This window comes from Rhipicephalus microplus, chromosome X (genome assembly GCF_043290135.1).
Source record: "Rhipicephalus microplus isolate Deutch F79 chromosome X, USDA_Rmic, whole genome shotgun sequence".
In the NCBI taxonomy this organism is placed as follows: Eukaryota; Metazoa; Arthropoda; class Arachnida; order Ixodida; family Ixodidae; genus Rhipicephalus; species Rhipicephalus microplus.
This window is the reverse complement of record NC_134710.1, coordinates 45,227,778-45,251,189: the sequence shown is the minus strand read 5'-3', so window position 1 is coordinate 45,251,189 and position 23,412 is coordinate 45,227,778. Positions and strand designations below refer to the sequence as shown.

Here is a 23,412-nt window from a genome sequence, read left to right as displayed (position 1 = left end):
TAACTTCTGTGTACTACCTCGTCTTCATCTTATCACTTACTGATTTTAAAGACAAGGTTCATTCTACTTTCACTCCATCCAATCGAAGTTTTCTTTGAATATGTTGCAGTAATACACTAGTCAGTTGTTCCTTGCTCTTTATATTCAGCTGTTTGATTAACTGCATAGCGATAATCTGTACTATCTTTATGTTATCCCACCACATGACAAGAGCTGACAAGCCTTTTTGTGACAACTGCGATAGTGGGGAGACGTTACCGCACAACATCTGTGACTGTCCTTCGCTACAATTTGTAGAGAGCGCCGCTAGCAACTGCTCTAGCTTGCGTAGATCAGAGACCGATGACATCAGAAGCCATTCTGTAATGCCGACCTGATAGGTCATCACGGGTGAAAGGCACAAAAGCAGTGCTCAACTTTTTGAAGCCAACACACTTTCACCGGCGGTTGTAGACTTCCGGTGTTACGATGAGTGTGAAGTGTGACATTTTGTGCGCATGCTCTCTTCTCTTTTATTTTTTTTCTTTAAAACTTCCCCACCCATTTTCCCTGTGTAGGAAAGCATACCAGTCCTCTTAGGCTGGTTAGTATCTCTGCCTTTCCTTTCCCTCTTGTTCTTTCCTTCTAGTTTTCTTTTTTATAGCAAAAGTTCAGTTCACTCACCTAATTTTTAGCTGTCATGTATCTCTGCTACTACATGTGCTTCATGTCGCCTACGAGCTCCTTGTAATCTCAGAGTGTGGTAAGAAAGACCTCCAGTTCATTTTCTCGATGCTTCTTCCAGTAACACAATATATCTATAGGCTGACTTTTACGGGCCTATATATGCATATAGTAGTCCTTTCGCGTAGTGGTTCGCTTCTAAGAATGCTATAAGCATAGTTGCTTGCAAGCCTGACTACCAATTTCGGCATCGCAATAACTTCTGTCCGTGACATTTACTATACCATTTACCTGCGACGGGCTTCTGTTTCTATCTGATATCCAGCACTAGAGATCAGTTGTAGAGCAATACATACGAACATAGTCTTCATAAGTGTATTTGTGGCTACTACTTACGAAATCTGGCTCATTTATCTGAAATAACCGAAATCGCTTCTAAAAATCTCTGCTGTCACTAGATGCCCACAAACAGTCTATATACTCCCACTAACTTATCGCCTTTGTTTTTTAGTTAAAAGCGACTGCTCGAGCTGCACAACCATTCACTGGTCATCCCGTATATGTAGGCACTGGATCGCACATCAGCGTTCTACCACTCGTTGAAGCCAACGCTTCTCTTTCATTCAATAAATAGGAATAATAAAGACGAAATAACAAATAAGCATTCCTAAACCCTACCACAATGCGCAACATTCACGCGATACCCCCACCGCTCTGCGACGCATTTACTCGAGTTCCCGTAACTTGATAAGACAGATGCTTGGGCTAGTTGGTGATTGGGAATCAACATATTTGCACAGTGCAAGACGACGAGTAGTTACGACGTAACTACAGAAGAAGAGAAAAAGAACGCTCTTTCTGTCCTTGTCTCTTCTTCTGTCGTGACGTTGTAACTACTCGTAGTCTTGCGCTGTGCAAATATGTTGACTCGAGTTGCCCCCGTGGGAAAATGCGGGTAGCATTTCTTTTTCTTTTGCTTACGATGCACAGCTAATCCATAAAGGCGCTGTGCGTGTCTATGACCATTTACAATATTTTACCTTGCCTGATGAGCATATGTGTACGCATTCCACTGACCAGTCGCTCTGTCGCGCCCTTCATCTGCAAAGCTTTCAGTACTCAGTGGCTACTTCTAATTTCCTAAATGTGTTTCGTTCAAAGTGCACACAGTAATAGCTTCGCCATTCAGCGTTATTAAATCCCTGGTTATTTATCCTGCTGTTAACTACCCTACGTACTTATGCAAGGAAAGCATTATGTAATGGATGGCGTTAGTCACTGTCCGTGGCTTGATATTACTAATTCAAGGCAGACAATAACATTGATGTCAGTTTTTAGCATGATGGCTTTAGTGAGGCCACTCTGTGATGTGAATAAGCTCTCGCTCTCCTTCCCACCATAACTCATCCCCCATCTATGTAATGTCAATTCCTTTTCCTATTCGCCAGTGCAAAATAAGAGACTACAGCGCATCAGAGCAGGTCGACCACTCAGCATTGCCTATGAATAAAGTCCGTTTAGACTTCTTCTTTGTGCGCGGTGTTGCTTGACTGCTTGTTTTAGTTCAGTTATTGGTTGGTCTGCCACTTCATTCAATACTTAATCTACCTGTCTACTTCAGGCGCGTATAAAAAGGCGGCGGGCCGTGCCGCAAATCGGCGTCGTACCGATGCAACCGCTTTTTGGTCGAAATCTTTCCCGTCTTACACAAGAACTCTGTACGCGGAGGACTTCCCGGTTCACGGGAGCTACTAACCTCCATTGCTTTAGCATCGTCCAAGCGACTGCGTTTACTGCGATCATTGCGCTTTGAATGTGACGTCACCGGAAGTGACGTGACTTGGAAGTACCGGGCGCCTTGTCTGTGTCTTTTGGGTTCCTTGTAGTGTTACCTTACCACAAGCACATCGTTAAGCAATCATGAACTAGGGCCGCATTCGTCGCGTGGATGACATTAACGCCTCTGCCTTTCAAAAGGTGCTCTGATTGATGATTGATATGTGGGGTTTAACGTCCCAAAACCACTATATAATTATGACAGACGCCGTAGTGGAGGGTTCCGGAAATTCAGACTACCTGGGGTTCTTTGACGTGCACCCAAATCTGAGCACACGGGCCTACAACATTTCCGCCTCCATCGGAAATGCAGCGGCCGCAGCCGGGATTCGAACCCACGCCCTGCGGGTCAGCAGCCGAGTACCTTAGCCACTAGACCACCGCGGCGGGGCTCAAAAGGTGCCCCACTGTCCTACTCACGACCACAGAATATTTTGTTTTATTTTCCTTGCACTACTTCCCAGTTAATAACACTCGTTCTCTTATATCGATGCACTGAAACCCTAATCTCTTACACTGCGTTACAACTCCAGCGATTTCTTCGTCGTGTCAATGTAACGGCATTTCAATGTCTTTTAGCTCCTTCCCTGACGTGTCGGAGAGACAAAATGCTCAACGAATCCGAACATGATTTTAAATAAGCAAACAAGCATAAAAGTGAAAATCAAGCACTTCGTGTAGTATGAAGTATTCAAATGGTTTTGTATGGTTTGACTTCCGAGACTTAAAGCATACAGCGATTCAAACTCAGATATCCCGTAGGGGGGGAGGCGTGGGGGGGGGCTACAGATAACTTCGGCATTCTGGCGTTCTTTAACCCTTTAGGTAGTGTAATGTTATAAACAACGTACGCCAACTATTGAGTGTGGCATTGTAACTTTTTATTAGTTTCTTATATGTTCAGCCTTTCAGCTCTCTTATATTGTTAATGGTTTTCGAGAAAAAAGTGAGACAAATGTGTTTCCCACTGAACGATAGTTGTTTCAGACAAAAAATACTTTTGTTTTTGTACGTGAACTTGCTGTTTCTTTGCAAATTAAGAAAGGACAGAGCCTATAAACACCAACGCGCTACTACGAAGAGTTAACTAAATATCCATTGTGCATCCCCTCGCTATAACTGCGCTCGAGCAGCAGATGTGGGTACTGGCCATACCTGCATAGGTCGAATTTTTTTCTGTAGAGGAAGTTGGATGGCTACGTTCAAGAGAAGAAACTTGAACCAAATGAAAATTGGATACTGCAGTCAGCTGTACACAATGTCAGACTGGCTATGCTTTTGTGAATGTATTAATGAATGGTTGCCAGTTTTGCATTGCGCACATTTTTGAGGAAACTAAACTAAACGTGTAGAAATGAAAAAAGAAGCACAATAATAGCCCATTTAGAAACTAGTGAGTATGAAATAGACTTTTTAAGCTTGCCTCTTATGCTGAATGAGGGGGAGGGGGGGAGGTGAGTTCACCAAGGTCTTGATTGAAGATTGACATGCGGAGTTTAACGTCCCGAAGCCATCATATGATTATGATTGACGCCGTAGTGCAGGGCTCCGGAAATTTCGACCACCTTATGTTCTTAGCGTGCACCCGAATCTAAGCACACGGGCCTACAGCGTTTTCGCCTTCATCTAAAATGCAAGCGCGACAGCCGGAGTTCGATCTCATGACCTGCGGGTCAGCAGCCGAGAACCTTAGCCACTAGGCCACCGTGGTGAAACCGCACCAAAGTCTGATGGAAAACAAAAAAAGCATACAGCGCGTGCAAGCGGAATGTTTCGTTCGGAACATGTGTGTGTGCTGCCATGCTGTGCATTCCATCAAAACAACTACCATCACGACCGTCTAAAACATCAACGCAGTTGCCCTCAAAGTTTAAGAGCAATTGATTCAGTGCTTTGATCTAAAAGATTGGCACATGCATGGTGAAGAAAAATGTGGGACATACAAGTCCCGCTTCCCCACAAAGGATTAATGTGCACAGTACACGGTCCTCTAGAATATCGTCTCCATCAAAATTCCACCGGCGTGGCGGCGACCCGCGTATTTGGGCTCAGCGGCCGGGCATTGTCAACGCTATGCCACCACGATGGCCCGGAGACCTATTAACGTGACAGCGTTAACGAGCTCGTTTCGCGGAAATTCCGGTGTCGGAGTCGTTGTCGGTGTCGTTCGTTGTGAGCGGAAACGCATCATATTCTCCGTGACCGAAAAATTAAGATACAAATAAAATAAATAATAGAAATGCCTGTTTTGAGTTAATATCGAAGCCAGGCCGTCTGCGTGCCAAGCAGGTCTACTGATGCTGCTTGAAACTGCTTCGAAGAAAAAAAGCGGCTGATACCTCTTTCTAAGAAATCGTATAACGCGAAAGTGAAACACGTCTACACAGAGGAAGTTGGGCGTTTTTTTTTTGTCCATTGTTTCGCCGCGAGAGCGACGGAATGAATGTTTAGAGCAACAAATGACAAAGTCACGCAAAGAACGACAACCAGCTTGAAACTTGCAGCTAAACTTCAAGCAGAAAGCACGCACGATATGAGCCTCTTTTTTTATCTTCGGCGGATGGGGCTGTAGGCAGCCGCGCCAGAGCACAAGTCTAGTGGTTATGGCACTCGACTGCTAACCCGAAGGTCACGGGATCGAATACCGTCTGCGGCGCTTACATGTTCGATGGAGGCGAAAATATTTAAGGCCTGTGCACGTAACTTTAGATGCACGTCGAAGAGTCCCAAGAGGTCGAAATTTCAGGAGCCCTCCACTGCGGCATCTCTCAAAATTACATCATCATCATTATCATCATCATCATCATCATTTATTAACCCTTAAATGCCCCATAAGGGGGAGACACACATAGCAAAGCCACTATAATCGCGTACGTTGTGGTTTTGGGGCGTTAAACACCTGATATTCTTATGATTACTACGGCGCGTTTGAGGCACGCACTGAGTACCAAATCCAGGCTAGCAATTAAGAAAGTGATGCGCATGGGTCCCCAAACTCCTGATTACGCTATCGCGTTCTACTCTTGATCACGAAGCCCAAGGGTCCTCCAAGTTTTATCGGGATAACAATTGTATGGACACTCTCGTCACAATTTTCGCTGTCTCCGTCTTGTCTCGTATATGTATCTCCATACATATAGGCCAAAAAATAAAAGTATATATTTCATAAAAATATTCGAAGCGCGCGACCAGGGAATCCTACTTGTGACCCCTCGCTCCGCAGCGCGCTGCCTTATACAAATACGTCTTGCGCAATTCGTTCTCCAGTATACCGTACCTGCGCCCCGCCGCGGTGGTCTAGTGGCTAAGGTACTCGGCTGCTGACCCGCAGGTGGAGGGTTCCAATCCCGGCTGCGGCGGCTGCATTTCCGATGGAGGCGGAATTGTTGTAGGCCCGTGTGCTCATATTTGGGTGCACGTTAAAGAACCCCAGGTGGTCGAAATTTCCGGAGCCCTCCACTACGGCGTCTCTCTTATTCGTATGGTGGTTTTGGGACGTTAAACCCCACATATTAGTCATTATACCGTACCTGCACAATACAAACGCACGCGGTGTTGGGTGAAACGCATGGGATGCCACACATGGTGAAATTGAAATTATTCGAGACGCGGGTTTCGCAGCGTCATTGCCTGCGCTACGTTTTCGTGGTATATCGCTGGCGACCCGCGCTAGTTTTTCATTTTGGGGTTGTGGCTTGGTCTGAGCCAGTGGGAATGTTCTCGCTTTTGTAGGCTTACGCCGTAGGCAGAAGCGAGACGGCTAAACCACAATCCCAGTATACATATCTGACACCACGACCACAGCCCTGATACTAAAACTACAGCTCAAATGCACAACTTACCCAGGAAGAAGAAAAAAACGTACGACACACACGCTGACTATAACCATTGCTTTCTTCTTTCATATATACGCCAATGCACGGTCATACGTACCCCAATGCGGTAAGTTTGCCCCAGGAAACCTTATTGCAGATGCATGCACGACAATACCTCTAAAAGAAAACGTTTAACAAGTGTGATAGGGCATTATATACGCGAACACATGAAATGAAATTCGGATGGGTGCAGGGACACAAAAGTAAAGAAGTACAAAGAATGGTGCTCGCTCTGCAGTTTTAGCCTCAGCAATATGTACCAACTAGACCCATATCAAGTTTTTAAGGGCGAAGCTTCTTATAGTCTAACCTTGTCACTAGTCATGCGAAACCGAGAGAAGAAGAGACAAGAAAGAGTAAAGGATGACCATTTCTCGTCTAATTTCCTAGATGGCTTTATCCGGCCGCTACTTTCCGAAGGGCCACTACTTTCTTATTGGCTGCTGCGCGCGCTTTGCCTCCGTGCGTGAACGAATACCTCTCTCAGTCTCCCGGATAGTCGCCGTACGTGGCCGATCGTTGGTGGGGCATGGACGGAGAGGAGCAGCGGGTGCGTTGAAGACACTTGCGCTTGGCTTCCTTGGCTCGCGTCTCGTCGGGGTTACCCGCGCGCCGCCTGCATTCTCGAACGCGATCGCACGCATGAACACATGCACAGATGGACGGGCAAACAAACGAATGGATGGACGGACGCTTCGCCCCACTCATCACCACTCACTCCGTGAATATGCTGTGTTCTTTTAATCGGCCAGAATCGACGCCAGTAGGGAACGCCAGCCACGGTTCCACGTGCCACTGCCCATTTCTTCGGTCCCCACAGCTGAAGCTTTCCGATTCGCCAGAGTTGAAATATGTGCGCCTCGATTTGTGCTGTTACATACAGTGAGTAGTCACACGTGCTCGCGTGCTGATCTCATGAGGGGGAGTGAGCTGCTAGCTATAAGAGCCAAGACGGAGCTAGTTGAAGTAGAACTATGACTGCTCGCGTTCCTTCGGCGTATGCCTGGGCGTCCTTTTCGTGCATCTTTCTTTGTGTTTGAGCAGCTCGCAGCTTGTTGCAAGCTGCTTGCCGTTCTTTGTGTGGCATTTTAACTTCTTGCTCTCGCATTGATTGCTTCGCTTTTGAGGAGAAACTCGGCCTTCTTTAAGAGTATGATATATTTCAGGCTTTATCCTAGCTGGAGTTATATCGACTGAAACTGTGTATGCAGATGGCGAGGATTGAAGTTGATGCGACCAGCAACGCAACGTTACTTTCTAGCATCACTTCAATGTCAACGGATCAGCATACTCACTCGTGAGTCGACTCGCTCAGACTCAGATCGAGCCGTTAGTCTGAGTGTGTTCAGGGGAGTAATACTTTGGTGAGCTTGAGTGCAAGCGTGTCCACTTCAGCGAGTCTGAGTCCGAGTGAGCTCAAAGAACGAGATATAGTTTTTGGTTGAGCCTGAGTGCGCTTCACTTTATGTTTTGCCGACATAAGGTCTACAACAGAGAAAATAAATTCCAGTGACAGCAACGTGTATCGTCTCGCGAACTTCGTACTCCTCTTCGGTGGCGGTTGCACTCGCGGTCATGCGCTATTCATTCCCAGCATTCTATGTTTATACACATCATTACGTCGCACGCAATGTTGCCAATATATTGTAAAAGCCAAGTGGGTGCAACAATGCAACTAAAGAGAGTCTCATCTGCAAAGAATTCATGTAACTAGCGAGCCTGTTGTGCTGTAGGAATGGCAGTGGTTCAGTGGAGCACACCAAGTGAGCTTCATTGAGGTCCACTGACCTCTAAAGAACGCCGGATTTGGCCGTCAAGCGCATGTCTTAGAAAGCAACAAAAGGTGAAATTGACAACGAAAGAAAAAAAGAAACTTAATTCACACTTTTAAATCGATTTCATTATTTCCCGATCGCCGGCTGTGATGTAGCCCACCTTTCATGTACTTGCATGTCAGCAACAAGAACTATTTTTTAGAGGGTGAGATATTAGAGTGAGGTAGACTGTCATAACATAATTTGCAATTTGTATGCCCTGCCTAAAAAGTTAATACCCCTACGTTTACGAACATTGTTCGTATGTATGCGAAAAAACGTGTTCGTTAGGATGGGCTCTGGCGGTAAGAAAATAAAAAAAGGAACGAGAAAACTATAAAGACAGAACATTTTAATGACAATCCTGGAGGTGTTAGTATGGTGTGTCACCTGGCTTGCAACGCCGTGTGTCTCAATAACTTTATTGCTCTCATACCCAGCTTCCATTGTCGCCTGCGCGTGCTTAGTTAAAAACAAACAAAAGTTCATTAGTTACAATTAACAGAGAGGAAACCAGGTGGGCCGATTGCCTATGAATTATGCAAGGCTAGATCCACCAGCTACCTACAACATCGTAATCTTAATCCTACATTGTAGCAAAACTTATCCCTCTTTCTGGTCTGTTTATGTTGACTTATTTGCCTCCCCCCCCCCTATCTCCTCGGCCCCAGTGTGCTTGAGGCCTTTAAGTGACGCCCATCTGCTTTCCACTTCAACGACACACTTTCAATTGGCAGCTTGTGTTATTTCCCGATTAGTTCAAGCAAGGTCTGCGTGCCTCTACCGCAGAAAGCCACCGCAACATGGTTTCGGTGCACGGTCTGGAGCGAGCCACCATCTACAAGGAAGAGCTGGAAAGGCTGCAAGGCCTGCTGCATTTTCCCGAAGAGGTGGCTGTGCGGCTTACCGATGTCGAGTACGAGCTCTTCTACAGTGTCAACCCAGTCCACTACATTCGCCAGGTGACCGTCGACCTCAGCGGAAAGGCGGCCACCTTCAGCCCGGGCGACAAAGACCGGACTGTGCAGACACTGATCAAGCGCTTCAACGAAGTAAGCCTGCCGATTTTGCTACCCTTCTAATGTTGCTGACTCGGCATTGTGTCCGTGCAATCGCGGCCATCACGCAACCAACAACTAAAATAGGCGCGCTATTCAGGGTCACGATTAACCCTCGCCTATAGATTCTTTTCCGATCATTTCAGCACAGCCGTGAATACTATCTGTGCTTAGTGTTTACAAATAATTCTGTAGCTTATAGACGTCTGCAAGAGCTGACGAGTGGCAGGAGCGAGCTGCGTCTAAAGTAGTAGTTGTGAGATTTCGTTTGAGTTGTCGAAATAGCATTTTCGTTTATTCCTGTGGAGAAGAAGCGCGAAAATATGCGCTTTTACGAGCTACCTTCTCAAATTTTCGTATCGTAAGGTGCACTGTTAGTGGCAGCAAATTCCTTAGCTTCTGGCTTGCTACACTTGACATAGCTTCACGAAGCTTCTGCTTCGTTGTTATCCCTGTACTATTTACCAGCCGCTTGCAGTAATCGTGTACGTGCAGCATCGAGATAAACGGGAATTTTCTTTCTGTCTAAGTCTAGCGCTAGTATTTTGGGTGAATATGTATTTTCGTGAACGTATGAGCACCTTTCTTGCGTTTCGCGGTCGTTTTTTTTTCCCAGTCGTCAAGTATTGTTTAACTCCACTGCACTGCATCATTAGTTGTATTAATTGGAACTGCATGAATTTGATTTTACGCACGTGTATAGAAGTCTCAAGCTTTCTTTTATTGTTGTGTTGTTGTTTTTCTTAACAGGTGAGTTCGTGGGTGACGCACATTATCATATCGCAACCGACGCACGAAGACCGCAAGGCTGTCCTGTCGTGTATTTTGCGAATTGCCATGTGCTGTTGGAACATCGGAAACTTCAACACGGCGATGGAAGTTCTGGCTGGACTAAAGTAAGTAGCTCCGTCAATTGTGCCCGCATTTCTTTACAGGTTGTTATGTTTCGCGTTGTACTGACAGGTTTATTATTATGTCATACGTTTCACCATTTCCAATGATTAATGTATGTCTAATAATGATAATGCTAAGGAGAAGAAGACGAACAAGAATCACCGTTCACGCTTCTGGTGAAAATAGCAGTGTGAGATAGGCACCTCATCTTGGGTTCGCATCCACAAGAAGAAATAGTGAATGAAAGGCAGAGAGGGTAACCAGTTTAGAACAACTGGTTTGTTACCCTACACATGATAACATCATAGGAAAGATCGAAAAATAGAGAGGAAGGACGGGAAAGAGACAAACATCCACAAAATTTTCTTACGGGTTAGTAAGGTTCGGGAGAGCTAAAACGAGCCAACACAAATTTGTGAGCCTAGTAAATTCATTAGCAGATTCATTTGTAGGTGCTTCCTGTTCGACAACAACCTTTGCTAAAAAAAGCCAGTTTCCCCGCGAGGGCGAAGCAATGAATACGACAACAACAAATTCGAATGTCACAAATAACGGCAGCAATTCGACCCTTGCAGAGCGTCGCGCAAGCGCGAAGGACGCACTCAAAGAACATACACATAACGAGCGCGAACAATTGTCACAGCTCGACACCCGCACCACGTAGCTCAAACACGAAGAAGTACGCTTGAAACGAATGCCCAAGTACACACAGAACTGGTTTGAACTAATAACTGTAACAGTTGTTATTTGTAGGTGTTCATTCAGCGCGCGGACAGTGTCGACTATGGCAGCGCATCCTTGTTGAAAAATGCGGTGCCTGGAGTGACTTCTGTGGTGGGGTGGATTTCGAAGTATTGCTTGCCCGGTGTCCCACATCGTGAATGGGTACAAAAATAGGCCACTTTACAGAGCGGTTGAAACAAATTCTATCGCAGCGTTGCTTTAAAGCGTGCTCTTCGCACCATCTCGTGTGTGATATTGAACACGATGAAACGCTTCCGAGATATGCGTACCACCAGCGATAACTGGTGCATACATATTGCTCGCTGTTAACATTTGGAAGAACAAGTGGCACGTGACAGAGCAAGTCACAGGCTCAAATCCCGGTGATGCATTTCGGAAATTTTGTCTACCAATTAATTTCTTCGTGGTTTTTGTTTATATATACATACAGATATATACATGTGCTGGCCATGACCGTTATGGCAAAAATTTGCCGAGAGGATCTATATAATTGCTATCGCAGTGAAAATTTGTTAAGCACATCTATTGGATCATATCCGTGCTCTTACAGACAGCTGTAACCTAAAGGAGTACTGACATGATTTTGAGGCATCGCATAGAGATGTTTTTCATTTTCTTAGCCTGCGGCATGCAGTGTTAATACTCTCTACACACTGGAACATGGAAACATACACAAAATAGTTCACTTTGATTTTATAGTTTTTCTCCCCCTGTATCGGCAACCCAGAACCACCGCGACACACGTTATTACTAGTCCATACAGTTCGCCGGGTCGGTGAACTTTGCGTCTTGCATGCGGCCACAGTTGCTGTCGGAGTTACTGGACGACTATTCACTCATCGTTGTTCAGCAGTTGGCAGAGCTGTACAAGCCCGCATTAGCGTCGGCAGAATCTTGCCTTGAGGCTTGCAAACCCGTGGTTCATCGCAGCTAAGAGGGTTTGGGGGGGGGGTTGTGTTGGATTAGGGGAGAAGGGGCAGCTGCTGGTGTGGCCTGCAGGAGGCAGTTGCCCCTTTTGCACCCCCCTGCCCACGACCATGCTAGTACGCAATGGGCTGTTTTCCCCAAGTGACTTAGACTTACACCAGGCAGCATGGATACGTCACTGTAAAACCACTCGCTCGATATTGAAAAAGAAAAAAAAAGCTTTTTTATTGTCATAGCAATTATATTGACACTCTCGGCTAGATTTCACTGCTGGTGTCAACGTCGTCGTCAACATCGGCGTCGCCGTCACTCACCGTATATGTATACGTATCTACATGTATGTAAATGCAAAAAAAGCTAAATAATTCCGAAGACCCCAGCGCGGGTAATCGGACTTGGGACCTCGGAATCGTGAGCGTGAGGCGTTAATCACTAAGCCACAAAAGAGCACCTCCTTCAGCGTTCAAACGGCAGACTATTTATATCTACCACTTACCGCTGCTGGCGGGCATCTCGGGGGGGGGGGGGGACTATCGTGTTTTCAGCTTTATTAGCAAGATGACGCACTGAGCGCGCGTCGCCACATCGTCACGACGCGGTGGCGCACATTCTCATCTCCCACGCGTACTTTGCGCCACGACGGGAGGGAGCGACGCTCACTCTTGCACCCTAATCTCGTGGCGGGGGAGGATCATACGTCTTGGCAGAATTTGGGCTTTCAGAAACTATTCGGTTGTAGTTACTGAGCGTACAAATGTCACTGCAATCGTTCCACAGTATCCGTTTGCGAAAAGGTCGTGCTTTTCAGACACAGAGAACTAATAACTCAGACGCTTACTCGCGTTCATCTCTACCTGTTAGTACGTTTCGTGCGTCATTTGTGCATGAGAAACGCGGGGCATGCTTCGATCTGCTTGTCAATCTGCGCGTGATCTTCGAATTTGTTTATATCACGTTCATTGCATTGCTTTGCGGCAAAGCTGCGACTTTTTTTATCAAGACAGCAGTAATAAATATATTCGAAGTGTTCCAGAGCGTCATAGCGCTTTTTCTTTGGGGGGAGGGGAGGGGGTCAACTGCAGTGTTTTGAAAATTCGTGTCTTAAATCCGATTAGCCGCAAAAGCGAGCAGAATCGCCACCTGGTGGTAACTGGCCGAAGAGGTGAAGTGTGGATTGCTCCGTGCTTTGTGAGCTAGCCACGTCGTGTTTTTATGTGCGCGTAGCGTACGTTAAACACGTTCTCAAAGTGTGGTTTGTCCAGTCATGTCAGCGTGACTGTAACTGTTTTGACGTTTGCCTGAAACGACGTACGAAAGCAGTTTGTGTTGCTCGGCTGCTAATGCATTGTAATAAGATTGGTGAGTGGAACTTTCCAAAGTGTTCTTTATTGTCATTGTACTCTCTATTCACCAGAATAATTTCAGAGTGGGTGCCGCTTTCTGTTTCAAGCACATCGCAAAATGCTCTTGGCATCCTCCTGAACATAAGGACTATTATTTGGTGTGTGAATGCAGTATTTTATAGCAACTCCATTGTTAAAAAAATATGCTTTATGTTATGCATTTTCGCGCTGGTAGGTGTACAACTACGGCACTCTAGTTTATCGATCACGCGAAGAGCCTTAGTTGTGTTTGTGTGACCGTGGTACCATTACATAGAAATACTACTATCGCATAAACTGTGACACATTGGTACTTAAACTGCACTTAAAACAGAGTTACCTTGCAACACCACGTGCTTAGATTTACGAACGCTTCAAAGAGCCCAGACGAAAATTAATTCACACGGCATGCCTTATATATATTGCCCATTTATTCACGGAATTTTTAATCTTTTTTACACTGTCTTCAGCGTTTATGTGGCATTGTTACTGACCGACGAAAGGCAGTGGTCATTTTTGTCGGAAAAAAAAACATGCTTGTCCCATTAACCAGGTCATTGCTGTAATACTGTCATTCGCGTAATCCATCGATGAAAGCTTTCTGCTGAACTCGTATTATACAAGGTGTTTATCATTTTACTGGTGCAAGAACATGTGCGTACACGTGGTAAACGCAGTGTAGCACAAAGCACTGTAAATCACTAAGCTTTCCTATCTAGACTTATCGAATGTCTCACATTTCATGGTGAACAGAATGAGAGAGAAAACATCATATGTGTATAAAGTGCAAAAGGTGGTATTGAAGTAATCACACAGAAATGCGGGCTTTCAATGGTATTTCTTTCTCTCTTTTTTTGTGCAGATGACAAAGACGAAAATGAGTAGTTCAGTCACACTACAGCAGTGCGAAGTAGGCGTAACGCAAGCTAACCATGTACAAACAATACAGCAAAGGCGTGATTAAGTGCGAAAGCATGAAGAGAGTCACGCAGGGCGAGCATCCCAATAAAAGGCAGAATGCGCTTTATTGCGGGTAATGTTAACGTTGCATAGGCGTCGTCCATCGATTCAGTAGAGAAGAGCGTAGATATTAACAGTCAACTGTAGTCAGCTCATTTTATCCGCTGACAATCGGCTCAGACCTCACGCAGTGAGGCACCGCTGCGTGTATTCGTATACGCGCCGCTGACCGCCTATCCACACTTCGGCAGGAACGGTGCTACCACCTATAGCCCGATCTCGCCGGGAGTGGAAAATTTCTGTATGTGAATGCGAGACTCTGTTCATTCTAACAGGGTAATAGTTAGTATGTTAGCGTATAAAACGACATGCTAGGTGGGCACACTACTAGGGCTATTGGTGCAGTCTCGAAAAAGAAAAAAAAGTCACAGCTTTGCAGCAAAGGTGAAGCAATGAATGCGATAGTAACAAATTGAAAGGTCACGCGCAGAATGGAAAGCAGATGAAAACATGCCCCACGTTTCTCACGCACAAATGATGCAAGAAATGTACTCACAGGTACGGATGCACGCGAATAAGCGTGTCGTTTGTTACTTCGCTGTGTCTGGAAAGCATGCGCTTTTCGCAGACGGAGACTGCAATGATTGCTGTGTTTTTTGCGCGCCCGGTAACTACAGCAGAATCGTTCCAGGAAAAGCCCGAGGCCAGCCAGGGCGTACGATCCTCCCCTCCTCGCCACCGCGAGGTATGAGCGCGCGAGGGAGCATCGCTCCCCTTCCTAAGCCGGGCAAAGTACGCATAGGAGATTAGAGCTGGTGCCGCCACACATTGTGGCGACGCGCGCTCATTGCGCCATTTTGCTGGTAATGCTGAAAACACTATTTCCCCCCGAGCAGCTCGTGAGCAGCGGTAAGTGGTAGATATAAGTAGCTTGCCGTTTGAATCATGAAGGACGTGCTCCGGGGTGGGTCAGTGGTTAACGCCTCGCTTTCACGACACAGAGGTCCCACGTTCAATTTTGCGCGCCAGAGTGTTTTTCTGTATTTTTTTCTTTTTTGATTGATTGATTGATATTTGGGGTTTAACGTCCCAAAACCACCATATGATTATGAGAGACGCCGCAGCGGAGGGCTCTGGAAATTTTGACCCCCTGGGGTTCCTTAACGTGCACCCAAATCTGAGCACACGGGCGTTCAACATTTCCGCCTCCTTGGAAATGCGGCCGCCACAGCCGAGATTCGATCCTGCGACCCGCGGGTTAGCAGCCGAGTACAATACGACGCCGTTGTCGACGCCAGCGCCAAAGTCCAGCCGAGAGTGTCTATATGATTGTTATTGCAACAAAAAGACCAAAGGCAAGGCGTTGACCCATTGCAGCTTGTTGAAATGCGCAAGGAATTTCCCCTGGTGGTGGACTGCCCGTCCTCTCACTGTCGTATATTTTTAGTATTTTGATAGCAATTATGTGGGCACTCTCGCATAAATTTTGCTACCAGCGTCGCTCTCTCAATCACCGTATATATATATATATATATATATATATATATATATATATATATATATATATATATATATATATATATATATATATATATATATATATATATATATATATATATATATAAGACAAAAGAACCCCGAAGAAAGACTCCAGCTCTCGAAAACAAACGTCCGACCTTCCGTTGGTGAGCGCGTGATGCTAGTGACTTAGCCACGAAGAATCACCCTCTTCATCATTGAAACCGCAAGCTATTTATATTTACACGGGGTAAAATAGCGCGTCTTCAGCATTACCGGCGAGATGGCGCAATGAGCGCGCTCAGCGCAAAGTTCGTCGCGCATCTCTTCGCGATGGGCGGATGCGTCCTCATCTCCAACGCGTGCTTTGCTCCGTGGAGGGAAATGGCCTTATCCGCTCACTCATCCTATGTTGGGGGAGAATCGCGCGCCTTCGGCTTTCATCGCAACGATTGCGTTTAGTTGTCGGGTGCACAAAGATCACTTCGCTCGCTGAACAGGCACCCCACCGTGGTGGTCTAGTGTCTAAGGTACTCGGCTGCTGACCCCCAGGTCACGGGATCGAATCACGGCGGTGGCGGCTGCATTTTCAATGGAGGCGAAAATGCTGTACGCATGTGTGCTCAAATTTCGGTGCACGTTAAAAGAACCCCAGGTGGTCGAAATTTCCGGAGTCTTTCACTACGGCGTCTCTCATAATCATATGGTGGTTTTGAGACGTTAAACCCCCATAAGAATCAATCACTGGGCAGGCCTTGTTTGCGAAAAGAGCGCGCTTTCCAAACACCGAAGTAACAACTGGGACACTTGTTAGTTTGCACTCATATCTGTACCTGTGAATAAGTTTCAGAGTCATTTTTGTTTAAACAACGCGTTAAGGGTCAAGCTGTCAACATTGTTTGTTGGCTTTCGTCCCGTGTGTGTTGTTTTCTCGCGTCGTTTGTGCGTGAGCAGCGCGCTGCACGTTTCGATCTGCTTGCCGTTCTCAACATTATATTCCAAGTTGTTGCTATCGCATTCATTGTTCGCTCTTGCAGAGAAACTGTGGCTTTTTATTTTTTTTTGTTTTACTCTTGCTTTGCTCCGGGTTCAGTTACTTCGACACGCATATTTCATGGCCGCATACTCCACTCTGCTACTTTGTTTCCTTTTTAAGCGGGCTTATCCAACTTTCATTTTATTTATCGCGTCCACCTTAAAGCCAATACAGTTGAAGTGCTCAGTTTTTACTACCAGTATTTGATCAAGTTCTTTGCTCTCAAGTCGCCTAAATTAACTTTAATGCACAAAGCACATTGAGTCGCCACAAATATAATCCTCCTATGTCCGATCAAGCGGTTGCAATTCCGAGGTAATTCAAGTATAGAAAGATGGATGCATTCCTGCAAGCCAAAGTGAACGTCCACCTGGACATATAGGCTGAAAACGAAAACGCCCTCTATGTACGTAGCACTGAACGTTAGTCTCTAAACTTGAGTACAAGTGCGTCCACTTTCATTTGTGTCCCACTTTGTTCGTGTCAACTAAGCTAGAGCATTTAATTTCAGTTAAATGAATGCAAGTTGCAACATTTTCAATACATTTGAGCGTTGAAAGTCCAGTGAATAACAGGGATCTTTTCTTGTGTTACACGTCCTCAGAGGCTATGTATACGTTCATATCAACGCGATGTTATCTGTCCTCAGAGGTTATTTATACGTTCATATCAACGCGATATCACTGCCTGACTACGCCCACTGCAAGGCAAAGGCCTTTCCCATGTTCCGCCAGTCGAAGCGGTCTCGTGCTCGATGCTGACATTTCGAATAGTCGAACTTCTTAACCTCATATGGCCTCCTAATTTTCTGTCTCCCCCTTGCGTATTTCCCTTCTCTTCGAATCCAGTCAGTGATCCTTAAGTGACCAGTGGTTATTCTGCCAACGCGCTACGTGTCCATGGCCATTTCATTTTCTTGATTAAAAATATGATCCTTAACACCCGTTTGTTCCCTCACAATTCTGCTCTCTTCTTGTCTTTTAAGGTAACGCCGATCATTTTCCCTTCCATTGCTCGCTGCGTCGTCGTCAATTTAAGTTGAAAACTTTTTTGCAAGCGTCTATGTAGGTTAGCGGTTAGGTACGTAAGTACCGGTAAAATGCAATGGCAGCAAGCTGATATGCCTGTAATTTTTCAAGTCCTTGAAAACCCGATATATAGTGGCGGTCAATTTGCTTGTCGAGTGGCAAATGCGATCTTCATGTTGGCGCCAAAAAGATGAGTGGGAGAGGTTTTCAAGTCAAAGATTGGCGGCATCTAGCGTGCTCCTTGATGGTTAACAGTTATGATTGAGCACTTAATCACGTTTCACTCCCCAAGGCACTATCTGCAATATAAAAAACGTAGTTGTACACAGGGTCTAGATTACTTCATCACTTTCCTATTTAACATATAGTAATGGGAGGGGGGGATGCTAACATCGAAGAACGACGATATGATAATGAGAGACGCCATAGCAGAGGGCTTCGGCAATTTTAGCCACCTGGAGCCATTTAATGTTCACCTAAATTGAAGCACGCGGGTTTCTGCCGTTTGTCCTCCATGGAAATGCGGTCGCCGCGGCCAGAATTTGATCCCGCGATCTTCGGATGAATATTCTAGATATATTAGACTAAACCACCCGGTGGATTTTTTATTGGGCATTTTGTAAACCAAACGTAAGTGCACTGTGGTCTTCTAGCACTCCGCCTCGGAAAGGACGTGGTCACCGACAACACCTGCTGCGTGCAAATTAAGTTACAGTGGGTATAAGCCAGTTACAAAGGGTGACATTTCGAAGATACGGCGAGAATTTGAAGACACGCTGAACTAAGAATGGGTCCATGCACCTACCAAAATGAATTTTCTTTTTTGCGGTGTCTTTTAGGTCGACCCACTGTTTACTGTTGCGGTCTCTTGAAGTGGTATCAAAAAATGCTGCTCGCAGCACTTCCGCTCTTGCTGTAAAATGCTCTCAGAAAATTGCCGCACTTCACACAGAAGCTCAGCTAAAGTTCCTAAGGCCCATCGCCCCCTCAACATTACTTCGTGTGTGCGATTCGTGCGAACTTCGCGTTCCGCAACGGGATACGCATTGTTGGTGTGCGTTGGACCAGAAGAAATTTTTAACTCCGTAAACGGTTCGGGTCAAATCCTGGACATAAAGCTGTCCCAAATGGAATGGTGTAGGGCACGGGATGTTATATGAAAAGTCGGTACTGTCTCCTTAATCTGGGGGTGGTTGGTAACCATTGCCTTGAATGATGTCAAGTGCAGTAGATGATGCAAGCCACTACATTCTTGCAGTTACCTTTTGTGAAAGAGCGCACTATTCTCGCTTTTTTCATTTCTTCTTTCTCGTAAAAAAACATGCATGCGCCACTTAGAGAAAGAAGAGAAATGGCGTTTTATCTTCATTTCTTTGAGAAGCATGTTCGGAACGCATAAGGTAATACAAAACTCAAAACAGAAGCCGAAGAGCTGACAACATTTCACTGGGTGTTTGCTTATTTTTTCCCCTCTTTGGTTTGTACGAATGCCCACAGGTGTTATGTCCGCGCCTGCTTACGTCACGTGCGTTACGTCACTAGCGCGCGGGCATTCTTCTGCGGAAGGGGCACCGATGAGTTGTTGCGCGCAGGTCCGAGAAGCTGAAGCCCTTCTGGCTGTCGCTGTCCGACAAGGACCAGCTTCCGGTGCTGGAGTTTCTCAGTCAGGCTTTGCTGAATCCGGAGCCTTCGGAAGAGTACCGGGCTGCCGTGGAGAGGGCGCTCAACATCCCACACTCCAAGGTTATTCCCTTCTTCGGCACTTTCCTTCGAGACCTGCGCGCCATTCTCCAAGGCATGCCTAGCCTCGTCGTGTTGCCTTCCGAAAAAGCCAAGAAAATTGAGGTGAGTGTGGTTTGTATTTTTTCTTTGTTTCATTCTTTCTTACTTCACTGCGTATGCGCATGCAAGAAATATTTAAGGGTACGCCGCTTCATTTCTCTTGCACTGCTCAAGGAAAGTGAAGCGGGTTCATTTGCACACACAAGGCCAAAATATCATCTGTCAACCATGCTGTATCATGTACAGGCTGAGCTTTCGGAGATCAATGTCATTCTGCACCTTCCCGTGCGTAGGCTGAGACGAGTAAACCTTGTTTTGTTTTTGTCATCAGAATAGTTCTGGTAATGTGTCCTGAAATCAGGCTCACATGGGGATGAAATCATTTCTATGGCTGATACGTCAGCAGGACAAAGGGAAATAGTGCTTACCTAACACTTACAGAGATATAAAAACGTTCTAAAGTGAAAAAAAAATAATGTCGCGAACTAATACCCACAAGAACACTCGTCAGTTAATTGTCTGCAAGAGCAAACAACTAAGTTCAAAAAGTACCATGTAAAAAAACAATAACATTGAATAATTGGTAAAAAGCTAGCTCACATGTAGGTCCGCGACTTTCGAAGGTTTATGAAGTCTTCCTTAGAAAACGCATCGTTCGCATCTATGTTATTTAGCAGGCTAACTATGCAGAGCATTCCGGCGACGTACTGTATGTACTGAGTCATTTTCGTTCGAAGCCCATAACCCCCTCGCTACTAATTAGGCTCTCTCTCTCTATCGCGGAGACCGCCCTTGTACGCGTGAGGTGAGCGTGTCGGTACGTGCAGACTGAAATCTAACGAGGAACTGAGCGCCGCATGGCAGCATATTGTATTGTACCCACGATGATGTGTCACTCGCAAAACGCGCATCTCCTCTCGCAAGCACTTGTTCCGTTGCCCACGTGCCGCACCAGGGGCCAACTTGACGCGCCGCACCGCTGTTCGTGCTGACAGAACGCAACATTGTTATGAACCCTTCTTAGTGTCGCTACAACTAGACCGTATTCTCGGAGTATTATTTCTTTCGTTCGCGGGGCTGTAGCGCCTCCATTTTGAGCCCGGCCACTACAACCTTCAGGCTTTGCGCTCAACTGTACCTAATGCATAATTTTTTTTCGCACCAACTGGTTATGATTATCGTTATGTACGTTATCGCAGTGAAATTGCGTATATTCTAATGAGACGCGGTATATTGTGCAAATCACCTTGTTAATCAGGAGATCTCGCTTTTTGCAACAAGAACAAGCTGACTCGTATGCCATATGTGATTCGCCATCACCGAGGTGTTTGCTATCTTGTATTCCCTCAATCTGACGGAAAGTTTTCCTTTGCTAAATCAAGATAGGGGGGCGGGGGAGCACACGCGCACACACTTAACATCCCAGGGATGAACAGCATTCTTCTGCGGTATGTGGCACCATTAAGAGTCTGCCGCTCGTGCAAGTATGTTTTCCTTGGGAATTTAAGCAATGCCTTGCTTGCTCCCTCATCCCTTTTACCTGTGGAGGGTAGCGTACTATTTCTGTCAAACTGATTAACATCCCAGCCTTTCTTTTTTGTCCTTCCTTCCTTCATCTTACTACATCATTTCCATAATTCAATTAAAGCAATGAACAATTCCCCACGCTTTCTTTTTCTTATTTTCTGTCATCACATAGTTGGTAATAAGGGTTTGTGAGGAGACTGCATTTCTACTAATGCTCGGTTACGCAGTAAGCATAATAACAATTTTCACTGGTAAGAGGATGTCGGAAAAGTCAGGAATTCATGAATTCAGCTTATGGTAAAGCTTCTAAGTGTGTTTTTTTCCCTTTATTCTACTCTCCACTGGGATCTTTCATCTTTATTCAAAGCAGCATCACAGTGGTCATGCGAACGCTGGCGAAAGTAACTGCCTAGAGAAATCTTTCTATTGCTGATTTTGAGGTCGTTACTCTCACGCACAGCGCCTGCATTTTGGTGACAGTGACAGAAACATGGCCAAAACGATCCGTAGCTTTCGATTACGCCATCATTCATATGTGTTGAGACATGCGAGTTTTAGCAGCTGTACAACGCATTTGTCCTCTAACTTCTAGTTTTAACAGAACAATTTCAAGGGTATAAGCTTCTGGTTTTTTCAGTGATCTCTCCATTTTTTTATATACATTTGCTGGTAAAAATAGTGTCCGCTGTAGTTTTTTTATCCATGTTGTTTTAGCGCATGGCTGCTCTAAAATAACACGGATAGAAAAAGAAATGTACACAGTATGGACGCAAACTTCCAACTTTATTGCGTAATGCCAAGGTCGAGCCTCTATCAACATGAATCGCGTCATCACGTGATCTCGTTACGCCCCCATCATGACACTCGTATCAGTGACACACTTCCTTAGGGCTATCTTTCTTGCCAAATGTGATCATGCAATGGTCGTGCGTGAACAATTCGTATGCACTGGCCAACGATATATACGGTCAAAATGGAAAACAATGATCAGAATCGCACGACGACCGCAAACAAGCAAATTAAAAGTTAAGAGTTGGTAAGTGTCATTCACACAACGCGATCTAAAAAATGAATCCCTTGTAGAAGCAGAGTCTAAGAAGCCATGCTTCCGCATTTCTAAGACATTTTTTTTTCATAAAATAAGCCTCATCAACTTCCCTTTGCAACTTGTTCTTTGATTTAGACAAGAAGATCGTGTGCTCAAAACTCGGTGTGCATCCGCAATTCCTGCAGTTAAAATCGGGGTGTTTGCCGCCAGGCTACGTTCACGGGCCCTCTCATCGAAACAGTGCCTCGTTTATCCTATGTAAACGTTTTCTCAAGTCAAGGGTATTTCATATCCTATAAATCAAATTTACAATCAGTGAGAACTTCGGCATGACGATTTTCGCGGCCAGAGCGCTCTTCTTTGTGTATCGTTGCGCATATTTTGACCAATTTGCATGGGGCGGTAAAAATCGTTCTTACTCCAAACCGATTCGATTTTTTTCACTGTGTGCGATAAACAGTGAAAGTAGGGCATTATGGACGTAAGTGGCTGTTTAACAACTGTAGGCTGCAGCTTTTTTTTTTTCTTTATGCTTTCACGTTCTGCGAATCACGCTCACAGCAACTCACAATGAGCTCAGGAGGATAGCCGGCTTTGCTCTTACGTTCAAATTCGTAGGCAAGGCTTTCTTGGACTCTGTATTGGCACGATTTCTCTAGAGCTGAATGGAAGCACAGCGTCGCAATAGCTCTTTTGGTTAACTTGTAATGAGCGCTGGTATGTGGCAACAAAGCCGTGCTTGTTCTTCGGCTGTATATCCAACACACGTGACGTTGTTCAAATACTAATCTTAAATCTATGAATAATAGGCTACTGGCTATTGTTGACAGGCTTCTAGTGAGTGAACATAAGACCATTGGAGACGGTAGAGAACTGCTCTATGATCTGTCAAACCTTAGTAGGATAAATAGCATCGCTATAAGCTTCAAAGAAAACAATATTATTGTCAACATACCTCAGTCCGCGCCACACCCTTAAATGTGATATAGTTGAAGTAAGCTTGCGGTCGACGGAAGCAAGAGAAATCTCACCTAAAATTGAATTGACCGACGACCTAATGTATACTATTTCCTTGTGAACAGAGTATTTACCTGCATGTCTTATGACAGAGCAGTTCAAGTGCAATATTTTTGAGAAATGTTCAGTACTTAAACCAGCTTCATTGCGAAACTCGAGTTCACACGATTTCACTAAGATTTTTTTGTTACTTTCTGCCTGTTTCAACCGTTTCGAATAATTATTTGGACGGATGAGCGCAGGGAAGGTTGCAGCGTTAATGGGAACGTCAACGGCTTGCGCGAATTCATTACGTCGCCGTCC

The 23,412-nt window shown here is 45.4% G+C and overlaps 1 protein-coding gene across 2 annotated transcripts in view; it reads left to right on the top strand.

Moving 5' to 3' along the window:
• The window catches only part of LOC119175883 (uncharacterized), a 766,025-nt gene that overhangs the window by 681,727 nt on the left and 60,886 nt on the right, over window positions 1–23,412 (top strand). For both annotated transcript variants that reach the window (XM_075876430.1, XM_075876431.1), the window contains 3 exons: window positions 8,978–9,240; window positions 9,997–10,142; window positions 19,328–19,580. In XM_075876430.1, the coding sequence (XP_075732545.1) occupies window positions 8,978–9,240; window positions 9,997–10,142; window positions 19,328–19,580 (662 nt within the window). The remainder of the gene's footprint in view (window positions 1–8,977; window positions 9,241–9,996; window positions 10,143–19,327; window positions 19,581–23,412) is intronic.